We start from the raw sequence: 21,752 nt of genomic DNA, 5'->3' as shown, positions 1-21,752 counted from the left end.
TGTGTGGCAGCTGCCAGGAAGCTGTGGCCAGAGGATGGCAGGAGACAAAGGAGTAACAGTGACAAACATGTCATTGCCATTGGGAGAAATGCCACCAAGGTAAGGATGGGATGCGGGATGGTCAGAGATCACCAAGCAAGACACAGGTCGAAGAAGAGTTGGCTGGACTCCAGGCATCAGGCACTCGGAAACAATCCTCCCCAACCTCCCCCCCTCGTTCAGATAATAATCTTTGGAAGCAGGGCAGAAGGTGCTAGACCCCTCCCTGCTATCCTCTGACCCCCCAGAAGCCTAGATGAGGTTCTCTACCTCTCTTTCCTTGGTGCTGGATCTATCCCTTGCAGAGAAGACAGTGCACTTTGGATACCCAGCCCCAGTCCTCCCTTTAGCAAGGGCACAGGTACAGTGAGGGACTGGTCCTGGCACCTCTGGCAAGTCCCACATCCCATTTTCTGTTTCTTCCTGAAACTGAGCAGACTTGGGCATACACCTGTCCCCACATGGACATGAGGGTTCCCTCAATAGAATGTGGGACAATGCTGGGCCCTCCTTGGGCTGGGGGGCTCATCTCTGGATTTGTGCAGAGAGAAACTCAGCACTGGTCCCTGGCTCTCTGGGACATGTCTGCTTGTTCCCTCCAGGTTCCTCTCTGAGTCCTGCCCACAGCTGAAGCATGAGTGACCTCGAGGTGGCCTCCCCAGGGCTGAGCTGGGCTGCCAGCTCCCCCAGCACCAACTCCTCCCTGGCCTCAGCTGAGCAGTGCGGCCAGGAGACACCACTGGAGAATGTGCTTTTCGCCTCCTTCTACCTCGTGGATTTCATCCTGGCATTCGTTGGCAACGCCCTGGCCTTGTGGCTTTTCATCCGGGACCACAAATCCAGCACACCTGCTAATGTGTTCCTGATGCACTTGGCAGTGGCCGACCTGTCCTGCGTGCTTGTCCTGCCCATGCGCCTTGTCTACCACTTCTCCGGGAACCATTGGCCTTTTGGCGAGATCCCCTGCCGCCTCACCGGCTTCCTCTTCTATCTCAACATGTATGCCAGCATCTACTTCCTCACCTGCATCAGTGCTGACCGCTTCCTGGCCATCGTGCATCCAGTCAAGTCCCTGAAGCTCCGCAGACCCTTGTACGCCCACCTGGCCTGCGCCTTCCTGTGGGTGGTGGTGGCTGTGGCTATGGCCCCTCTGCTGGTGAGCCCACAGACGGTGCAGAACAACCACACGGTGGTCTGCCTGCAGCTGTACAGGGAGAAGGCCTCCCGGCATGCCTTAGTGTCCCTGGCCATAGCCTTCACCTTCCCGTTTGTCACCACGGTTACTTGCTACCTGCTGATCATCCGTGCTCTGAGGCAGGGCCCTCGCATGGAAAAGCGGCTCAAGAACAAGGCTGTACGTATGATTGCACTGGTGCTGGGCATCTTCCTGGTCTGCTTTGTGCCCTACCATGTGCACCGTTCTGTCTATGTGCTGCACTACCACAGCGGGGGCACCTCGTGCTCGGCACAGCACCTGCTGGCCCTGGGGAACCGCATCACTGCCTGCCTCACCAGCCTCAATGGGGCGCTTGACCCCATCATGTATTTCTTCGTGGCTGAGAAATTCCGAGACGCCCTGTGTAACCTGCTCTGTCATCGCAAGAGGCTCTTGGGCCTGCCACCCAGCTTTGAAGGGAAGACCAACGAGAGCTCTCTAAGTGCCAGGTCAGAGCTGTGAGCCTGGGAGCCCACCCAGACCTGCTGTGGGCATTCTCAGAATGATGCCCCTGTGCCACCCAGACAGATTGTCCAAGGAGATGTCCATGTTCCCTCCCTGTAGCAACTCCTGAACAAATTCTCTCTCTGAGAGACTGGGACTTGCTGCCTGTCTGGTCTTGGGCTCTGTTTCATCAGCTGGACACATAACCTAAAAAGGGAGACTCACTAGCTAGTCAGCTGGCCCCTCTGCAGACTGTGATGTTTTGCTCACTTACTGCCTGGAGATATTCAATGACTTCACCCTGGAGGGGGGAGGGGGTAGAGGAACAATTCCTGAACAGTGAGTGTCTTTCTTCCCTGAGTGGCCCTGCCTGCAGGCTCCCAGCTTCTTCCCTACTCCAGAAACACACACCAGTGAAATGCTGTAGAAAGAACCCCCAAAAGACCACCCCCCTTGAGCAGAAAGGATACAGGAAGCTTAGTGGAAGGGGAGGGAAGAGGGTCTAAACATCTCCTTTGAAAGACAAGGCATTTCAAGTTCTCAGTGATGTCTCTGTTTGATGATCTCTGCATTTAGAGGACATGGGCTCTAGATTATAGCTGAGCACTCTATTTTAAGTTCATCACCAAGTGATAGCCAGCAGCAAACAGGGCCAGGAGAGGCAAGCCAGCTGGGAGTTGGCTTCTCCGGCCCTCCTGCTGTCAGTCCACCTAGGTCTGACTGACCCCACAGTTCCTGGACCTGGGAAACTGCCGGCTGCCTTGAGTCTTGGTCTGGCAGCTAGTATGGGCAGCAGGTCGTGGCCAGCTTAAGCTGGCGTGAGGGCTTGTGTCCCACTAACCCAGCTCTGAAAGGAAAAGTTCTTAGCCTGCTCCCTCCCAAGCGGCCTCTGTTAGCCTTTCTGGCCAGGCTGGGAGCTGGCCCTTCTTTGAACTTGGTTATATTGATCTTAAAGATGGAATTGGACTTTCTCCTCCTCTAGAGCACTGCTCACCTCTGGCTGATGGTGTTTCAGGGGGTTGAGACTGAGACTTTGGAGCCTCAGGTATGAAAGACTCTTTGCATAACCATTGTGCTGTCTCTCCCACCCAGACATAACTGGATTTTGAGACTGAACTTTGTTATCTATTGTGCTTGGTAAACACAAGGCCCTTTCCAGTACTTCTCCCTTCTACTTAAGAACAACAGGGAGGAGAGGGACCCAACAAGGTGAGTGTGCCCTGCCCTCTGCTCCTGCCAACCCTGCTGCAGGCTGACCTGAAGACTGCAGAGTGCAGCAGGGCTGGGAGCCATAGCCTGGTCTTCCACCACAACCTCCATTTGCTTTGCTCCCCCAGACGCTTCTCAGCTCTGGCTGATGGTGGTGCAGGGGGCTGAGCCCCAGACTTTGAAGCCTCAGGCAGAAGAGTTCCTTTGCATAACCACTATGTACTCTCTGTCTCACCCTGCAACCATTTGCTTTTGATCACTTTTGCTTTGTTTCTGGAATTCTTCCAGAGATCTCCTGCAGTTCAGGGGGATGGAGGGCCCAGGTCAGTGCAGTTTGAACTCAGGCTCAGTAGGGAGGAGAGAACCTGCCTGGGGCTCTGGACTGTGCTGTCTGTCCCCCACAGCCTCACATTTCAGTCACACCCTGTGAGTCCCCCACTGAGTGAGTTCCCTAATGCAAGCAAAATCAGAGGCAGGAAGAAGTGTGGGCCAGTCAGACACAGGTGCTCACCCAAGGGCCTCAGGAAGAAGTGAGGGGCCAGGCAGTGGCTCACACTGCTCACATAGTATTAAGTGCAAGGACCACACAAGGATCCCAGTTCAAGCCCCTGCTCCTCACCTGCAAGGGGGTACTTCACAAGTGGTGAAGCAGGTCTGCAGGTTTTGGTCTCTCTCTCTCTTTCTCCCTCTCTCTCCTCTCTTAATTCCTTTCTGTCCTATCCAATAAAGCGGAAGGATGGCTTCCAGAGCGGTGGACTTGCAGTGCCTGCACCGAGCCCCAGAGATAACTCTGGAGGCAAGAAAAAAGGCATGGTGAGGCAGGGGTCAGACAGCGGAGTTGGTAGGTGGCTCTGCTCATGGCATGGTAGGCTTGGCATTTAGTGGAGGGAGATGTGGAATTGCTGGACCTGCTACCTTCAGGATGCCCAGCACACACCCAAGGGCAGTGGCATGGTGCTGAGGGAGAGGTCTAGGTGCAGGGGTGCACCTGAATAGGCCAGCACATACATGCTATTTCTGCTCTGGGTACTGGCCGACATAGGGCAGAGCAGAGAGCACCAATGCATACAGCTTGCTCAGCTGGGAGAGGAAGGGGAGTTGGGCAAGGAGAGTGACAGGTGCAGCCAGGAGACAGGGAACCACAGGGTCTTCACTGCTCAGAGATGCAGTTCAGCAAGAGGAAGGGCACTATAGTGAGAGTTATTGGCAAGTCCAGGCCGCTTTGCAGCAGTGAACCCTGTGTCTGGCTCTGGGCTGTCCCAGGGACCCTGACCAAAGCAGGCTGTGGGGAGCAGGGGGAAAGAGTCTATGAAGAACCATGGTGGATGGGGACACAGGTGCTCTCAATCATGATGGGGTTGTCCTGGGCTCAAGAAGGTGGTAGCTTGGCAGGGATTCAAGGCAGCAGTGTGGGGCAGATGCTGGGGTGCAGGTGTACGTCCAGATCCTGAGCCCAGAGAGAAGTGTGAGGAGAGGGGGTCCAGGGATGGTGCAATGGGTAGAGCACTGGACTCTCAAACATGAGGTGATGAGTCCAATCCCTGGCAGCACATACACCTGAGTGATGTCTGGTTCTTTCTCTCTCTCCTTCCATATTTCTCACTGATAAATAAAGACAATCTTTAGGGCCAGGAGGTGGTGAACTTAGTTAAATACTCATATCATAGTGCACAAGGACTCAGGTTCAAGTGCCTGGCCCCCACCTGCAGGGGGGAAAGCTTCACAAGTGGTGAAGCAGGACTGCAGGTGTCACTCTCCTTTCTCTCACTCTCTTCTCTCAATTTCTCTCTCTCTTTCCATCCAATAATAAATAAATAAATAGGGAATTGGGCGGTAGTGCAGCGGGTTAAGTGCAAGTGGCACAAAGTACAAGGACCGGCCTGAGGACCTGGGTTCAAGCCCCTGACCTCCCACCTGCAGGGGAGTCACTTCACAAGCAGGGAAGCAGGTCTATCTTTCTCTCTCCCTCTCTGTCTTCCTGTCCTCTCTCCATTTCTCTGTCCTATCTAACAACAATGACATCATCAACAACAACAATAATAACTACAACAATTAAACAAAAAGGGCAACAAAAGTGAATAGATAAATATTTAAAAAATATAGATCAATAGAAAGAAATGTGAGGTGAGGTCACCATTGGGGGATGGGTTAAAGACTGAGGGGGAGGAGGGAGGAGAAGAAGACAGGTTTTCTCTGAATTTGGAGATTCACTCTAGAAAACTGACCCACAGCACTGGTGTGGGGTGGGGGGGGGGGGAGAAGGGGGTGAGGACCCTGAGCTGAAGGATAAATTGGGTTCCCTGGCTAAGTGATTTCTCTCCTGCCTCATTCAGCTGGGGGCTGAGGAGGGATGTGGGTGAGGAGGGTTGTGTCAGTAGGCAGGATGTTTAGTGGATAGCAATGGGACTCCAGACTCCTGGTGCACCTCTAGCACCCAGTAGCTGCCTCCTCCTCATACACATACACCCCTGACTGTCAGCCTTCTCTGGGAAGAGGCCCTCATGCCCATCTGGCTTGGGCTGGGCTTCACTCTATACCAAGAACTCAGTTAGGGTCTGCTTCCTGCCAGGTAGCCAGCTGATGCAGGCCACCGAGCCTGAGTGTCTGTGATGGGTCCTCTCCCTACATGACAGGGGCCCACTCACCTGCCCGAGTTCTTCACGAAGCCCAGGTCAGCCAGCTCAGCATCACACAGCTCACAGCGGAAGCAGCCTGGATGCCAGTTGTTGTTCATGGCCTTGATGACGCGGCCAATGATGAACTCACCTGCAGAGAGAACTCTGCTTGCCCAGGATGGACACCTGCCCTCCCTGTCTAGGACTCCTCCAGTCCTGGCCACACTGGTGCTGCCCTGGCCCCAGCACCCTTCTCCTGGTCCCAGCATTTTTCTCCCCTTTTATTTTTAAATATTTTAAAATTATCTTTATTTCTTGGATAGAGAAAGGCAGAAATGGAGAAAGGAGGGGGGATAGAGAGGGAGAGAGACAGAGAGACACTTGCAGACCTGTTCATTACCCACAAAGCTTTCCTCCTGTAGGTAGGGACCAGGGACTTGAACCTGCATCCTTGCACATGGTAACATGTGTGCTCAACCAAGTATGCCAACACCCAGCCCCCAGCAGCTTTCTCAGCGCTGGAGTAGGAGGTGATGCCTGCAGAGGCCTAAGCTTGGTCCTCAGAGGGACACATAAGAGGTCACTTTCCAGGCACAGAGTCTGTTCTGTGTTAGCCCCCCCCCCCCATCCCAAGTCCTGCTCAGTTCTGGCTTATGGTGGGACAGGGGATTGAGTCTGGGATTTCAGATTCTCAGCTGAGAATGCCTTTATGCAGAACCACACTATTATCTTTCCCAAGCTGGAGGTGTCAGTTCTTCTTTTTAAACATTTTATTTATTTTAATGAGAAAGAAAGACACAGAAAGAAACCAGAGCCCTGCTCAGCTCTGGCTGATGGTGGAACTGGGGACTAAACCTGGTACTTCAGAGCCTCAAGCATAAGAGTCCTTTTGCAGAACCATCCTGCTGTGTCCCCAGCCCCATTATCAGTTCTTACCGCAGGATCCGCAGCACGGAGCAAACAGCATTTGGAAGTCATGCTCACAGTACTTCCGGCCTTCGAACTGCAAGTGGTACCAGAAGAAAGAAAGGTTACTCATGGCTTGTAGCCCTCAGGAGAGGCACATTTGGTCACTGGGGGTGGTGGTGGTGGTCAGATCCTGCCCTTGAGGAGGCTAGAATGGCACCCCGCTCACGGCTGCAGGAGGGGCATCCAAACTCCCTTGCAAAGGGGACCTCCTGGAGGAGGCGGGAAGGAGATGCAAGGCACCAGAGCAAAGGGCTCCAGGATGCCCCTTATAAGGCCCAGCAGACATAAGACTGGGAATGGGAAGGAGCTGGCCTGTCTGAAATGAGGAGAGAGTAGCCGTGAGGTCTTGGGGGCTGAGTGGTTGCACACCTGGTTCAGTGCACACATTATCAGATCTGGGTTCAAGCCTCTACTTCTCACTTTGGGGTAGTGGTGGTGGGGCACTTCACAAGCAGTGAAGCAGGGCTGCGGGTGTCTTTCTTTCTCTCTCTTCCTCCCCTGTCAATTTCTTTCTGTTCTACCAAAAAATCGAAAGGAAAAATAAAAGGAGAAAAGTGGCCACTGGAAGCAGGAGATTCCTAGCCTGGAACTGAGCCACAGCAATAAGCGCATTGCCAAATAAATTAAAGAGTAGATGAGGTTTGAGGTAAGCTGGTCACCTCCAAGGGCTGCTGCTGACTGCTGAGGGTCTTGGCACTGTTAGTGCTTCAAGCCAGATGGGGTAGGAGTGAGTGGGTTCTGGGCTTGGTAGGGCTGGATGAAGATTGAGTTGTATGTGCCACTTTGCCCTACTTCCGGAGTCTTGTCCCTCTAGGAGAAGTACATTTCCCTTGAGGCCACAAAAGACCCAGGGAGGGAGGACGGGGAGGGAAGGACTCAGAAAAAGCATGGAGGTGAGTCCAGTGCAGACCACTGAGCCCTGGAGTCCACAGCAGCCAGTGTGAACTCTGTCCCAGCGGGGCCACCGGGGTGCCTGGTCATAGTGTCCCAAGTATGGAGGAGGTGGAAAGGAGACACAAGGCACCAGGAATGGCAGCACTTACTGAGGAGAACCTGAGATGTCCCACGTGAAGCCCAAATCTGCCCATGCTCTCTTCTGCTTTGACAATTTTCTTATGTTCAAGCGGTGTGTTTCTAATCCAAAATGCAGTCTGAGTGGCCTGCTGCTGTCTGCAGCTCTACCCAGAGATGCACATTAATCCCACAGGGAGTGTCCCCTGAGCCCTCTCTAGGTTTGACTTCTGTCTTCAGAGCCCAGAAGCCAACTCTTTCCCAGCCCTCCCACTCTCTCTACTCTGGGTGTCTTTCCCCAGAGGTGACATGAGGGTCACCTGAAGGCCCGCTCCATCAGCCAATCGCAACACATCTGCCTCTGAAATCAATCAGTCCAGTCTCTAACCACTGGCCCCCACCTCCAGTGTACCGAGAGCATCATGGTGAGAAGCGTTCACGGTTGGTCCTGGGTATGCAATGGGCTGCTTTGCAGGTCTGTTGAGCTCTGTGGTGAACATATCCCCGAGGTGGGCAGACGCCTGCCAGAGGCGCTCCTTGCAGAGCTGAACAGAGACTCTCGGAAGCCATATTGTATATGCTACGACACAGGATCACTAGATAAATTAACTAGAGACCCAGAGATGGTATTAAAATGTAACAAGAACCATCAGGCTATGATGAGTTGTGAGTATTAGTTACTTTTGTTTCTAATAAAGTTTTCTCTCATGATGTTTGTGTCATTTAATTTTTATTTTTTAATATTTATTTAAATATTTATTTATTTTTTACCAGAGCACTGCTCAGTTCTAGTTTATGGTTGTGTGGAGGATTGAACCTGGGACTTTGTAACCTCACTCATGAGAGTCTCTTTGCATAACCATTATGCTATCTAACCTTGCCCTCATTCAATTTTTTAAATATTTATTTATTTCCCCTTTTGTTGCCCTTGTTTTTTTTGTTGTTGTTGTAGTTATTATTGTTGCTATTGAAGTCATCATTGTTGGATAGGACAGAGAGAAATGGAGACAGGAGGGGGAAACAGAGAGAGGGAGAGAAAGATAGATACCTGCAGACCTGCTTCACTGCCTATGAAGCGACTCCCTTGCAGGTGGGGAGCTGGGGGCTCAAACCGGCATCTTTAAATAGGTCCTTGCGCTTTGCGCCACGTGCACTTAACCCGCTGCGCTACTGCCCGACCCCCCTTCATTCAATTTTTAATGATGACTTTTAGCAACCAGCCAGCCTGAGTGTTGCATGTGTAGCAGGCTTTCTGTGTGAGCAGAGGTGGGTGGACCCACCGAGCCCCCTCCCCATTCTTGGGGATTATTGTAGTTGCCCAGCTCTTGGTTCCACCTGTGGTCTAATTTCTGTCCCTGACACCCCAATAGCCAGTCTCCCTGGCAAAGCAACCAGAAGTGGTCTCATTCAAATGTCAGACAGATATTACACTTGCTCCAGGCCTCTGTGGTGGCTCCCAGTACCCCTAACACTACATGGAGACTCATAGGACCAAACCAGATCTCTCATCTTTTATTGCTTCCTCTCCTTCTCTCTCCCTCAAGCACATCTGATCCTGCAGGAGCCCTTGTGGGCCTGCACATGTCCTTCATGCTTGCTGGGCTTTTAGCTGAGTGCTCTTCCTGCAGATGGAAGTCCCTTGATCTCTTTCAGTCAGTGCCTCCCTGAGAGCTCAGAGCACCATCTGGCCTATCTTGTACTTCCTGTGCTCACTGTCCTGTCCCCAGGCAGGTAAGTGCCAGTGGCTTTGCACCACAGGACATCCCAGGGTCTGCTCAGAGGGGCTGGGTGCATAGTGGGTCCCCTCAGCACCCACAGCTTCTGGGTGTGCACATGTCCTTGGTGAGGCACAGGCCAGGGTGTGGTGAGCAACCTTCTGTGCCAGCAGAAGCAAGCTCAGCTTTGACATGGGAAGGCCAGCTCATTAGGGGACATGTCTGAGCCAGGTGAGGAGCTCAGGCTCCCGGAAGGCAGTTGCAGACAGACCCGGCACATCCTCACCTCATAAAAGAGCCCCTCGGGGAATGGCCGGAAGCACTGCGCACACACAAAGCAGTGCTCATGGAATAACTCTCCATTGCTGTTGACGATTCTTTCCGCAGGGGCAAAGCGGGTCTGGCAGCGCTGGCATGCCGCATTGGCCAAGGCATTGGACATGTTGCTGGGGAAAGACAGGAGAAAATAAAACAAAACAAAAAGGTCAGGACTGAGCAGAATGAACTCCCTTTTTGAGCAGGCAGGACTCCCTCTCTGCTCTGCTTGGGGACAGGGATGGATGGGGCAAGGGCCACAGGGTGCTTCAGCAAGCCTAGCCAGACATGCTGCATGCACTCTAATGGATAGAGACACCTCCATGAAGTTAAAAGGCATTACTGTGGGGGGGGGGGAGTGGTGGGCAGTGATGGTGCATCTGCTTAAGTGCACATAGTTCTAAGTGCAAGGACCCACACGAGGACCAGGTTCGTGCCCTGGCTCCCCACCTGCAGTGTGGGGGGGGGTGCTTCACAAGTGGTGAAGAAGGGCTTCAGGTGTATCTCTTTCTCTCTTCCTCTCTACCTCCCCTCTTTTCTCAGTTTCTCTGTGTCCTATTCAATAAAATGGAAAAAATGGCCACCAAGAGCAGAAGATTCATAGTGCAGGTATCAAGCCCCAGTGATAACTCTGGAGGCAAAAAAAAAAAAAAGGTTTACTGGGTAGGGAATGTCTCTCTTCTCACCCTGGGACCAACTTGACACTATGGGGATCCAGTTTAAAATATCTGGCACTGCTCCACCTCCCCCACCACCCCAACAAACATGGTGAAGACAGGTTGAGTACCAGTCTATGCTGAGGGCTGCAAAAGGGATGACACCCTTGTAAGGTCAGTGGATAAAGAAAGGCCTGCAGAGGTTGTGTGGCCTTCCCCAAACAGGGTTCCAGTGGGAAGAGCCCATGTCAGAAATGAGTCCTCTTGACCACAAAGGTCACATTATTTTATGGAGTGGGCACTCAGGTAGGATCAGATGCTTGCCTGGCACACACTGGCTAGAACCCTGAGAGCCTGAGCCAGTGAGTAGCATTTGACACTTAGCACCCTGAGAGTCCTCAGGTCTGGGTGTCTGTCCAGCTGTGGAAGGATGACATATCACAAGCCAGCAAGACAGCAGATACACATAGGCACTTGACACATATTCCCCCTGCAATCCCCCAAAAGGGCAGTCTTTTGGTTGCCAATGTCACTGACTTAGTCCTAGGCAGTTAATTAAATAATTTATTTTTATTTTTTTCTTTATTTTTACTAATGGTTTACAGTGGACAGTAAAATACAGTAGCTGGTTCATGTGTAACATTTCTCAGTTTTCTATATCACACTCTAACCTCCACCTAGGTCCTCCTCTGCCATCATGTTCCAGGACCTGAACACTACCCCCATCCCCAACCCCAGAGTCCTTTTCTTTGGTGAAATACCCCAACTCCAGTCCAAGTTCTGTGTTGTGTTTTTCCTTCTGTTCTTATTTCTCAACTTCTTTCTGAATAGGATCATCCCATATTCATCCTTCTCTTTCTGACTGATCTCACTTCATAGGATTTCTTCAAGCTCCATCCAAGATGAGGTGAAGATGGTGAGCACCATTTTTTAAAAATTGTATCTTTTTTTTTTTTTTTACTGGGGGAATTAATGGTTTACAATCAACAGTAAAATACAGTAGTTGGTCCGTGTGTTGAAATTTCTCTGGTTTCCACATAACACTTTGACTTCCACCTAGGTCCTCCTCTGCCATCATGTTCATCATGTTCCAGGGCCTGAACAATTTAATTTATTTCACTATTAATACTACTATTGTTGCTATTATTATTTGCTCATGGTGGTACAGGTATTGGCATGAAAGTCTTTTGCATAACAACTATCTATCAGCTCCCTCCAGGTACCACCCTGAGTTGTTTAATCTTTATCGTGAGGGCCATCTGCTGGGATGTCAGTGGTCACCTGAGCTCTCTCTTAGACTTCCCTTCACCCCTTCTCAGGACACCAGCATGTCTCGGGTCCTGAGCATTGCTGAAGCACAGGTAAGCATGGCCTTATCTTCCAGACAAGAGGCCCAAGCCCTGAGTTGTTAGCTGCTGGCTCAAGCCTTGCAGCAGTGAAAGTCCAGGTTCCAACTCAGACTGGTCTGGCCTCAGTGGCTTTTCCCCTTGTCCTATGAGTTCTTTCAAATCATCCATCAGCCACTCCCCTGCCTGCCACCCCCTCAGAGCATATGCCTGCTCCACTGTGGAGAAGGTGAGCTTACGACTCTTTGGGCTGGGGGCAAAGTAGAGAACACATTTTCTCATGCATGCTGGGCAACAGTTAGGCCCTAAGTGGGAACAGTCTTCCGGAGGAGTGGGAACTGAATGTAGCCAGGGCTACGCACTCTGCAGCCCAGAAGCCTCAGGGTATGGCTGCCAGGAGCCATGTTGAGCATGGCTTCCTCTCCCATCTTCTGATGCCCAGATATTTGGGCCTTTTGCTACAAGGGTGGTCAACAGGTTTGGCTTATGCTAATGCTGGTGATAGAATCAAGGACTTCTGGAGTCTCAGGCTTAGAAAAACAACTTTTTTGGTAGATCCACTATGGAGAACAGTATGAAGAATCCTTAAACAAACACATATGGAAATACCTTATGGCTCAGTAATTCCACTGCTAAGGATATAATAACACTTATTTGAAGGGATCTATGCACCCCCATGTTCATAGCAGCTATATTCACAATAGCAAAAACTTGGAAACAACCAACATGCCCTTTGACAGATGGCTAGATAAAAAAGTCATGGGACATATACTCAACAGAGTATTATGCAGCACTAAAAAGGGATGACATTGTGCCCTTTGGGATAACATGGATAGAAATGTAGAAGATGGGGGTCGGGCAGTGGCGCAGTGGGTTAAGCGCATGTGGCGCAAAGCGCAGGGACCGGCGTAAGGATCCCGGTTCGAGCCCCCGGCTCCCCACCTGCAGGGGAGTCGCTTCACAGGCGGTGAAGCAGGTCTGCAGGTGTCTATCTTTCTCTCTCCTTCTCTGTCTTCCCCTCCTCTCTCCATTTCTCTCTGTCCTATCCAACAACGAATTGCGTCAACAAGGGCAATAATAATAACCACAACGAAGCTACAACAAGGGCAACAAAAGGGGGAAAAATGGCCTCCAGGAGCGGTGGATTCATGGTGCAGGCACCGAGCCCAACAATAACCCTGGAGGAGGAAATAAAATAAAAGAAAAGAAAAGAAAAAAGAAATGTAGAAGATGAAGCACAGTTGTTGGAGAATGGGCCCACTGTCCCAGAAAGTCTAGGCCATTGTTTCCATGAGATCTGAGTAGGTTGACCTCCAACTCTCCCTTCAGGTTGAGAGAAGGGCTGCTTCCCCTGGTCTCTGGAATTTATGACAGCTGGACCCTGGGACATGGGTGCCTTTCTACACATGCCACCTCCCCCCTTTCCTTCTTTGATTAAAAGCCATTAATTACTATGTTAACTTTAAAACCCCAGCAAACTTTGCTCAGCTTTTCCTCTCTCCTGCTGCCCTAAAGTGCCTGCAGTTTACCTCCGGAAAAATGTACATTGTAAAGCTTATGATCAAACAGTCTGTTGGTAAAAATGTGACTAGGCATTGTCTTGCTGTGTTTGGGTTAATGGATACCTCAAACCATCCCCCTGAGTTATGGACTATATCTTTTATACCTTTTATACCTGATTTTTCTTTCAATAAATGAATTGTCCTCCAAGGCTTTCCCCAAGCTGACTGTCCTGTCTCTCTGTGCACTTTGCCCTCAGCATGCTGAGCTACCCCAGGACCTTCAGGGGCCGCTTTTGACCTCTGTCTTCCAATGGGTGGGGAGATGGGCAGACCCAGAGTGAGCCAGCACACAGTGAAGCAAGTCAGGAGGTGAAGGACAGCTCCAGAATGGTTTCACTCATATGCAGAATATAGACACTGAATACACAAATGTGAAAAAAAAAAAAGCCAAATGTCAACCTATATCCAAGACTGTGGGAGAATGATAATGGTTATCTATAGGGTGGGGATGGAACACAGACCTTTGGTGAAGGAAGTGATTAAAAAAAAAAAAAAGACTTCCAGGTGGATAAAAAAACAGAAAGAAATTTTATACATGTACCAATAACTGTATTTACTGTCTACTGTAAACAGTTAACCTCCCCAATAAAATAGTTAAAAAAAGAAAATGTTTTTATGCATAACTATGGAGCAGTCTCCCCAGCCCTAAACAGATTTTTTTTCCTCAAGTGTCAATCCCAGTGAATTTGTGCTGTCGACCTGGGGACATCCTGGCCAGGCTCAGTGAGGGTGGACGTGCCAGCTGGCAGAGTCTGTTTGTAGACACACAGAGCCCAGCACTGCTGGGTCAGCCAACTCCTGATCCATCCTCCTACTCTGTGCCTTTTGTTGGGTGAGTTTAAGCCATTGACATTTATTGATATTATGGATTTAATGTATTGTAGTGCCATTATTCAACAATTTTTTATTTGCTCTGATACATGGCAAGTATTATGGTGATGTTCTTGTTTATAAGAGGTCTTTTAGAACCTCTTTCAGGGTACGCTTGGTGATGGTTGCCTCCTTTAATTGTTGTCTGTCTGAGAAGGTTCTGACATCTCTATCTAATTTGAATGAAAGTCTAGCAGGATACATTATCCTTGGTTGAAACCCTTTTTCATTCAGGGCTCAATAGATATCTTGCCATTCTCTTCTGGCTTTCAGAGTTTGAGTGGAGAAGTCTGCTGATAGTCTTATGGGTTTTCCCCTGTATTTGACTTTTTGTTTTTCTCTTGCAGCCTTTAGGATCCTTTCTTTATTCTTACTTCTTTTCATTGTAACTATGATGTGTCTTGGTGTCTTCAGGTCTGGGTTGATTCTGTTTGGGACTCTTTGGGACTCTTGAATCTTAATGTCTTTTCTGTTGTTCAGGTCTTAGAAGTTTTCTTCTATAATGTCCTCTAGAATGTTTGCTTCCCCTTCCTCTCTTTCTTCCTCTGGCAGGCCAATTATACAAATGTTACTTCTTTTGAGATCATCCCATATGTCTCTGTTGTTGTTTTCAATGTCTCTCAATCTCTTTTTGAGCTCTTTTACCTCTTCTTTAGTTTTCTTTAGCTCATCCTCTGTCTGGCTAATTCTGTTTTTTGCTTCTGTGAGTCTGCTTCCCCTTCCCTCAGCTTCTTTCTTCAGTTCAGTTATAGTATTAGCTTGTTCTGCTAACTGATCTTTTAGTTCATCTATTTCAGCTTTCAGTTCTCTAATTACCTTGAGGTAGCTAGTATTTTCCTTGATGGTCTCATATGTTGTTTCCCTAATTCTGCTAGCCCTTTCCTCCATAGTTTTCTTCATTTCTGTGATTATTAGGTTTACTATTGCTTGCATACTTTTCTTATCTAAAAATGGTTACTTCTGACTGATTTGGAGTTTCTTCTGGGCTCCTGTCTTGATTCATTGTAGTGGAAGTTTTATTTGCTCTTGATTTAACCATTTTTAAAAAATAATTGAGGTGTTTTTTATTTTTCTATTCTATTGTTTTCAGTTGTTGTGCTTTGAGTACAAGCCATGCTATACTAAATACCTTTATGACAAATGCAGTCCCCAACCTCAGAAATTACAACAATAGTAACTGAAGCAAGAATTGATGCAATTTAATCAATACCAGTTAGCCGAACAATGCCTCCAGTCCAAGAAAAAATAGCAACCAAATCCAAATGAAAAAAATATAAAGGAAAAAGGGAAAGCAAGAATACACAATTATGCAAATCTACTGTCCACTGTAAATTCTAGGGAGATCAAGAGGATAAAGGGAAGTAGAGAAGACACAAACACACACACACACACACACACACACACACACACACACACACACACACACAGTCCACTCTGAGTCAGATTTCTTCCCAAACTAATTCAAAAATGAGTATCAGTGAATTAAGAAAGCAGAAGAAGGAGGAAGGAAGAAAAGAAGACAAGAATGAGAAGAGAAAAAAAAAGAGCATTGAACGTAAATTTTTTTTAATTAGCTAGGAGGAGGGGAAAAAGGGAGAGTAGATGGAAGAGGTAGAGTGAAACAAGTTCCTCTCACAATGGATAGGACACCCAGTCACCTAGCAATGAAAAAAAAAACAATAACAGTTAATTTTGGTCAACTTGAAGAAGGAGGGGATGAAAGGGATACGTGTATATAGTATATATAATAGTAATGATAAAATAGAATAGAGTAAAAAACTCTAATAGTCAGTCTGCAGCTTGGATGGCTCCAGATTGGCTCAGACAGCCTGAGCAAAGACAGTCAATTATTAAAAAACAAGCAAACAACAACAACAAAAAACTCCAGGTAGTCTTTCCCAGGCAGGGTTGAGGCTCTGATTGGTCATATATTTTGTTCCTCAAATAAAGCTCCATCCACTTAAAAAAAAAAGAAGGAAATCAAAAAGGAAAAGGATTGGAATGACACCCCTGGTGAGCCAGAAATGTTGGTAAAGAAAAAAAGCTCAGAGGGGAGCCTGCTAGTAGCAGCTCTCCAGCCCCTAGGGTCTGGTTATGGGGTGTGGGGGAAAGGTGCACTTCAGAAATAATAAAAAGATTTTCTTTCTTTTCCTCTGTTTTCTAACCTAAAATTGAGCTATAAGACCCCTCCTTGGTGTCACACTTAGGACCCTTTATTCACCGTCCTGCTGAAGGCCCAGTATCCTACCCTATCCAGCCATTGTTGTCGGAGCTCAAGCCAGCAGCTGCCTCCAAGTTGCCATCCTGGCTCCGCCTTGGGTTAGCCAACTCCTACCTCCCACTCCAAACCCCACCTCCAATGTTCAGTGGCTCCCTAACTTGGAGTTTGTTTGCAGCTTCTTCTTCTATACCACTGAATCCTACCCTCTCCTCACTACCAAGCATGATGAGAATTCCTCAGGCAGCAGAGCTCATGGAAGGGTGCTAGGGTTTGGTCCCTGGGGAGAACTGTGCCCCAGCAGGAAATACCCAGGGGGTAGAAGAGCACTGTGCCTCTTGGGGACTAGGTAGTGCGCATAGTGGAGACAGCCTGGAACGTGAGGGCCTGTGTGGAGGGCAAGGAACAGAAGGCTCTTGAGCAAGGCGTACTGGACCTGTCATGATTCAGCCTGCATCCCCACCCACCCACCCACCGACCCACCTTTGGTCCCTGTAATCAGATTTAGGCCAAAGTCCAAGGAAGCCAGTTAGAAGCTGGAGGGGCTGAGCAGAGCCCAGGATGGATTCGGGGCCTCGTGCCATCTAGCCAGCTCTCTGCCCTGAGGCCGGTGAGATTGAGCAGAGATGGGCATTCCAGCTGCCCTTTGCAGGGAGCTGGACAGGACCTTGTGCTGACAAGCCACGGCTTCCTGCCTGAGAACACTGTGATCCTGCAGGCATTTTTTATTTCTCCCACACCATACACCTCTTGTGAAAGAGAGGAAGTTCAATGCCTGACCTTGAATAGGACCTCGGAGGCCCTAGAGAAGTTGCAAGAGGAAATCCTGTGATTTTGAGCCTGGAATTCCCCCCCCCCCCCCACACACACACTTAAAGAAAGACCCAGAAAAGGAAGCCACAGTAAGGATTCAAGTCTAGTCACTGGCTCTCAGACTGTGCCTTAAACCCAGACCTTAGAACCCTAACCCCTTTTTGTTTTGCTTGTTTGCCTCCAGGGTTATCACTGGGGCTTGGTGCCAGCACTATGAATCCATTGCTCCTGTAGGTTATTTTTTTTTTCCATTTTATTGGTCAGGACAGAGAGAAATTGAGAGAAGAGGGGGAGATAGAGAGGGAGAGAGACAGAGAGACACCTGCAGATCTACTTCACTACTTGTGAAGTGACCCACTTGCAGGTGGGGAGTTAGGGTTCAAACCTGGGTCCTTGACTGGACCTGCAACTTCTCAGTCCCTGACCCCTAACTCTCAGCATCTGTCTTCCCTTGTCTCTTGTTCCAGAGGCCACAATCAGCATTGGAGAGGGACCCACAGCTTCCATGCTTTCCGGCTTTTAGTGGAATCATGCAACACCTACCTGAATAGCTGCTGGGTGGTTCAGCCCTTTGCCCAAGTCTCAGCTCCTTGGGGACCCTCTCTGAAACCATATTTATTTCACACAACTCAGCAAGTCCCACCTTCCTAAGGAGTCTTTGAAAGACTCTGCAGTTACTTTACTGGATCACAACCTGTGGCTGGCTCGTAGACATCATATTCGAGCAGCCCTGTAATCTTCCCCCTCCCTCCCATCCTTTCCCCACACTTCCCTTCTCTTCCCTTCCCCTCCCTCCCCTTCCCTTCCTCTCCCTTCCCCACCTTTCCCCTCTCTATTCTTCCCCTCTCTCCCCCTCCCTTCCCACTCTTCTCCTCCCTCCCCCTCCCTTTCTCCTCCCTTCCCCACTTTTCTCCTCCTTTCCCCTCCCTTCCCCTCCCTCCCTCTCTCTTCCTCTCCCTTCCTATGTGTTTCCACATAGCCGAGATACCCAGCCCAGCATCCTGGAATGTGCTCTTAAGAGCACGAGCTCTAGCTCCCTAACTAGAATCCTGGGCATCCTGGCTCTAGGGTTTCCATCTGTCCTGCCACATAGTTCATCCAAGCTCTGGCTGCCCCAGCTCAGTTAGACCTTAGGACACTGATTCTCTGCTTCTCCCTGCTACCCTGCTTGAGAATACAGAAAATACTCCAGCTCACTGGCCAAGGACAGAAGGACAGACCTAACAACTGAAACCTAGCAGTATCAGAGAAGAAGTCAGCTGCGATATGATTCAGCACCCCCTCTAAAAAAATAAACAACTCTGGGCAGTCTAGCCACCAGCTGTGGGACCTAGAAACAGAGGCAGGCTGCTCTGGGCCCTACTACCTTTAATTTTTAAAATTATTTTTATTTATAGATATAGACAGCCAGAATTTGAGAGGGGACGGGGTAAGAGAGAAAGAGAGAGACAGAGAGACACCTGCATCTCTGCTTCACCACTCACAAAGCTTTCCCTCTGCAGGTGGGGACCAGGGGCTCGAACCCAAGTCCTTGCGCAGTATAACATGCGCACTCAGCAGGTGCACCACCACCCAGCCCCTGAGCCCCACTTCCTCATCTGCGAAGAAGTCCATGAGAGGAACAAGAGCCGCCTCACAGAGCTGAGGCGGAGAGCTCATGGCGCAGGGAAGGTCATGCCACATGCCAGGCAGGCCCAGAAGCACACAAAGACGGCTGTTGTTTGCTGGCCCTCTGGATGTTCCCAGAGTCCATCCACCCCAGTCCAGCTGAGGAGACAGATGGCATACAGGCTGTAGGAGCCCCCTGCAAGAAGCCAGAGGGTGGGAGACGGGGACATTCCATGTCCTCCACCACACATTCCTGCTGAGGACAGAGAACACAGAGTTTTCCCAGTCAGCCTGCAGGGAGTTCTCGCTTTCTGCCCTAACTGGGAAGTGCACATGCTGCAAGGGCACCCAGAGCCACCTGACAGTGGACCCCAAAGCTGGGAGAAAGCCTGCAATGCATTTTGCACCCCTCTCTAACCTTCCCCACCCCACCCCCCAAATGCTTTCATTCTTGATAGTCAAAGTGATCCACTTTGTTGAAAGACATCACAGAGCCTCAAGTTCATGGAGAAACCAAGAGGAGTAGTGAAGTGTGTAAGAAGGAAGATTGAAGATGTGAAATTATCTTTGATTATAAGAATTTTGGAAGGAAAATTCATCTTTGGCTGACAAGAGCTCACTGAATGTTTAAGGGATTGTGGTAAAGTTCAAAAACAGAATAAATATCATGAATCAAAAAAAATCCTCTTTATTTACTGGCTAGAATCAGCCAGAAAAAGAGAAGGGAGGAGAAGGTAGAGAGGGAAAGAGACAGACACCTGCAGCCCTGCTTCACCACTTGCAGAACTTTAGGTGGGGACCTATAGGTGGGGACAGGGGATCAAACCCAAGTCCATATGCAATGTTTCATGTGCACTCAACCAGGTGTGCCACCACCCAGCTCTCGTAGAGATGTATTTAGTCGTGTGTGTGTGTGTGTGTGTGTGTGTGTGTGTGTACATAGCACCCTGAACATGCCCCATCCCGTCTGGTCTTATCTGACATATGTTCATACAGGGGCTTCAGAGAAATGCCCACGTGCTGCCCTTGCCACTGGCTTTGGGTTTGAATTCTGAGACCACCATCCAGCATGACTGCTGAACCATCAGTGGCCTGCTGGCCCACCCCTTGCCCCACCCCATGCTCTACTCTACATATATTCAGGGTCATCTGGAGGCGAGCCTGAGTCTGTTTTCAGGTGGATCACCTGGCTTCTGGAGCCTCAGGTTTCTCCCCTGCACCCCCGGGAGACCTGTATCTGAACCCCATGCAAGCCCTGCCTGCAGCAAGAACTTTACAGGTGCTGCCCTGCAGCCTAAAGCCCCTGCCTCCACCTGGCAGGATCATATCACCTCCAGACATCTGCAGTGGCTTCGCTTGGGCCTCCCTGTGCCACTGGAAGGCTGTTGTGACTACAGGCAGACAGTGAGCTTAGACAGCGTTTGCCTCTGAATGCCTTCCAGGTCCCCCCTCTGCTGTGATTCCTGCCCCCCCCCACCCTTCTCTGGCTTCCCTCACTCACTCTCAGCTCCCTCTTCCACAGCTCCTCTGCTACCTCCTCCTGAGGCCCCAGCTACCACTTGGAACCAGTGACCCCTAAAACACAGCCCTCACTACTCAACCCACCCCACCTCACATTCTACTGGACATTTCCTGCCAGTGGCTTCTTGGGGACAACTTAAAATTCTTAGATCCAGGATTCCCCCACCCCAGTTCATGAGAGGGGGCTTGTCTCCACCACCTTCCATACCCTCTTGCTCCCTCCCTCATTTCCTTCTCAGATGCCCTGAGACCCCTCCCAGCATCAGAGGAAACTTTCGTTATTCGTCTACACTGGCAATTCTCCCTGGGATAAAGCATGCTGGGCTTTAGAATCAGATCAGCCTGGTTTCACATCACAGGTGGAACCATTTGGGGGCAACAGACGGTACTCAACAGATTTCCTTGTTTGTAAAGTTAAAAAGCGACTTTCAGCTCAAGTCAGGAATGAAACTGCTCCTATGAAGATAACTTAGCCCAAGCACCTGTATTCTCTCTCTCTCTCTCTCTCTCTCTCTCTTCCTCTCCTCCTCGCCTCACCCCCCCTCTCTTTTACCAGGGCACTGATGAGCTCTGGTAATTAGGGTTAGAGGCAGACACCTGCAGCACCGCTTCATCACTTTCGAAGCTTCTCCCTGCAGCAAGGCTTGAACCTGGGTCTTTGTGCACTGTTACATGTGTGCTCAACCAGATGTGCTAAGTTGGGCCCCTTTAGAAGTTTATTTCTTCCCAATCCATGTCAAATAATATTGCATCTGCCAATCACAACCTAATCAGCGCAACGATTGCCACCTCAACATGCTTCACTTCAGACTGTGTCCAGAGACTTCACGTGTGGAATGACAACCCTTCAGCTTCATTACTCAGGTGAGACCTTTCCTTTCATAATATCCTCTAATTCCATCCCAGGTGTTTCACTTTCTAACAAAGTCCCAAAACCTAGATATAGATCAGGTTCTGTGAGAGAGAGCATACGTTCACATGTATACATAAACTACTGCAAAATATATACCTGAAAGCAGAAGTACACTAGAGTTTGCAGTGAGTACCCCCCCAATACTTCCTCTCCACTATTCCAACCTTTGGGTCCATGATTGCTCAACAATTTGTTTGGCTTTGTATGTTAACTCTCTTTTCAGCCATCATGTTCCAGATGCCATCAGGATGCCGGCCAGGCTTCCTTGTACTGAAGACCCTACCAATGTATTCTGGAGCTTCGCTTCCCCAGAGACCCACCCTACTAGGGAAAGAGAGAGGCAGACTGGGAGTATGGACTGACCAGTCAACGCCCATATTCAGCGGGGAAGCAATTACAGAAGCCAGACCTTCCACCTTCTGCAACCCACAAGACCCTGGGTCCATACTCCCAGAGGGATAGAGAATGGGAAAGCTATCAGGGGAGGGGATGGGATATGGAGATTGGGTGATGGGAATTGTATGGAGTTGTACCCCTCCTACCCTATGGTTTTGTTAATTTTTCCTTTCTTAAATAAAAAATAAATTAAAAAAAGAAGTTTATTTCTTCTTAAAACTATTTACACACACACACACACACACACACACACACACACACACACACACACACACGCACACACCAGAGTGCTGCTCAGCTCTGGTTTATAGTAGTG

The 21,752-nt window shown here is 49.5% G+C and overlaps 2 protein-coding genes across 7 annotated transcripts in view; one reads left to right on the top strand and one right to left on the bottom strand.

Moving 5' to 3' along the window:
- The window catches only part of LIMS2 (LIM zinc finger domain containing 2), a 55,647-nt gene that overhangs the window by 22,070 nt on the left and 11,825 nt on the right, over nt 1-21,752 (bottom strand). For 4 of the 6 annotated variants that reach the window (XM_060177928.1, XM_060177931.1, XM_060177932.1 and 1 more), the window contains 3 exons: nt 9,505-9,664; nt 6,460-6,526; nt 5,554-5,674 (listed from right to left, as the gene is read on the bottom strand). In XM_060177928.1, coding sequence (XP_060033911.1) covers nt 5,554-5,674; nt 6,460-6,526; nt 9,505-9,664 — 348 coding nt within the window. The remainder of the gene's footprint in view (nt 1-5,553; nt 5,675-6,459; nt 6,527-9,504; nt 9,665-21,752) is intronic. The other 2 variants (XM_060177933.1, XM_060177930.1) reach the window with 1 other exon arrangement.
- GPR17 (G protein-coupled receptor 17) lies at nt 654-2,432 on the top strand. The gene has a single exon (XM_007534707.3). The coding sequence runs from the start codon at nt 674-676 to the stop codon at nt 1,715-1,717; it is 1,044 nt and encodes a 347-aa protein (XP_007534769.1). The 5' UTR covers nt 654-673; the 3' UTR covers nt 1,718-2,432.

The sequence above is a fragment of the Erinaceus europaeus genome, chromosome 18 (genome assembly GCF_950295315.1).
Source record: "Erinaceus europaeus chromosome 18, mEriEur2.1, whole genome shotgun sequence".
Taxonomy (NCBI): Eukaryota; Metazoa; Chordata; class Mammalia; order Eulipotyphla; family Erinaceidae; genus Erinaceus; species Erinaceus europaeus.
Note: the sequence above shows the minus strand (reverse complement) of the source record. Positions and strands in the feature narration are given on the sequence as shown.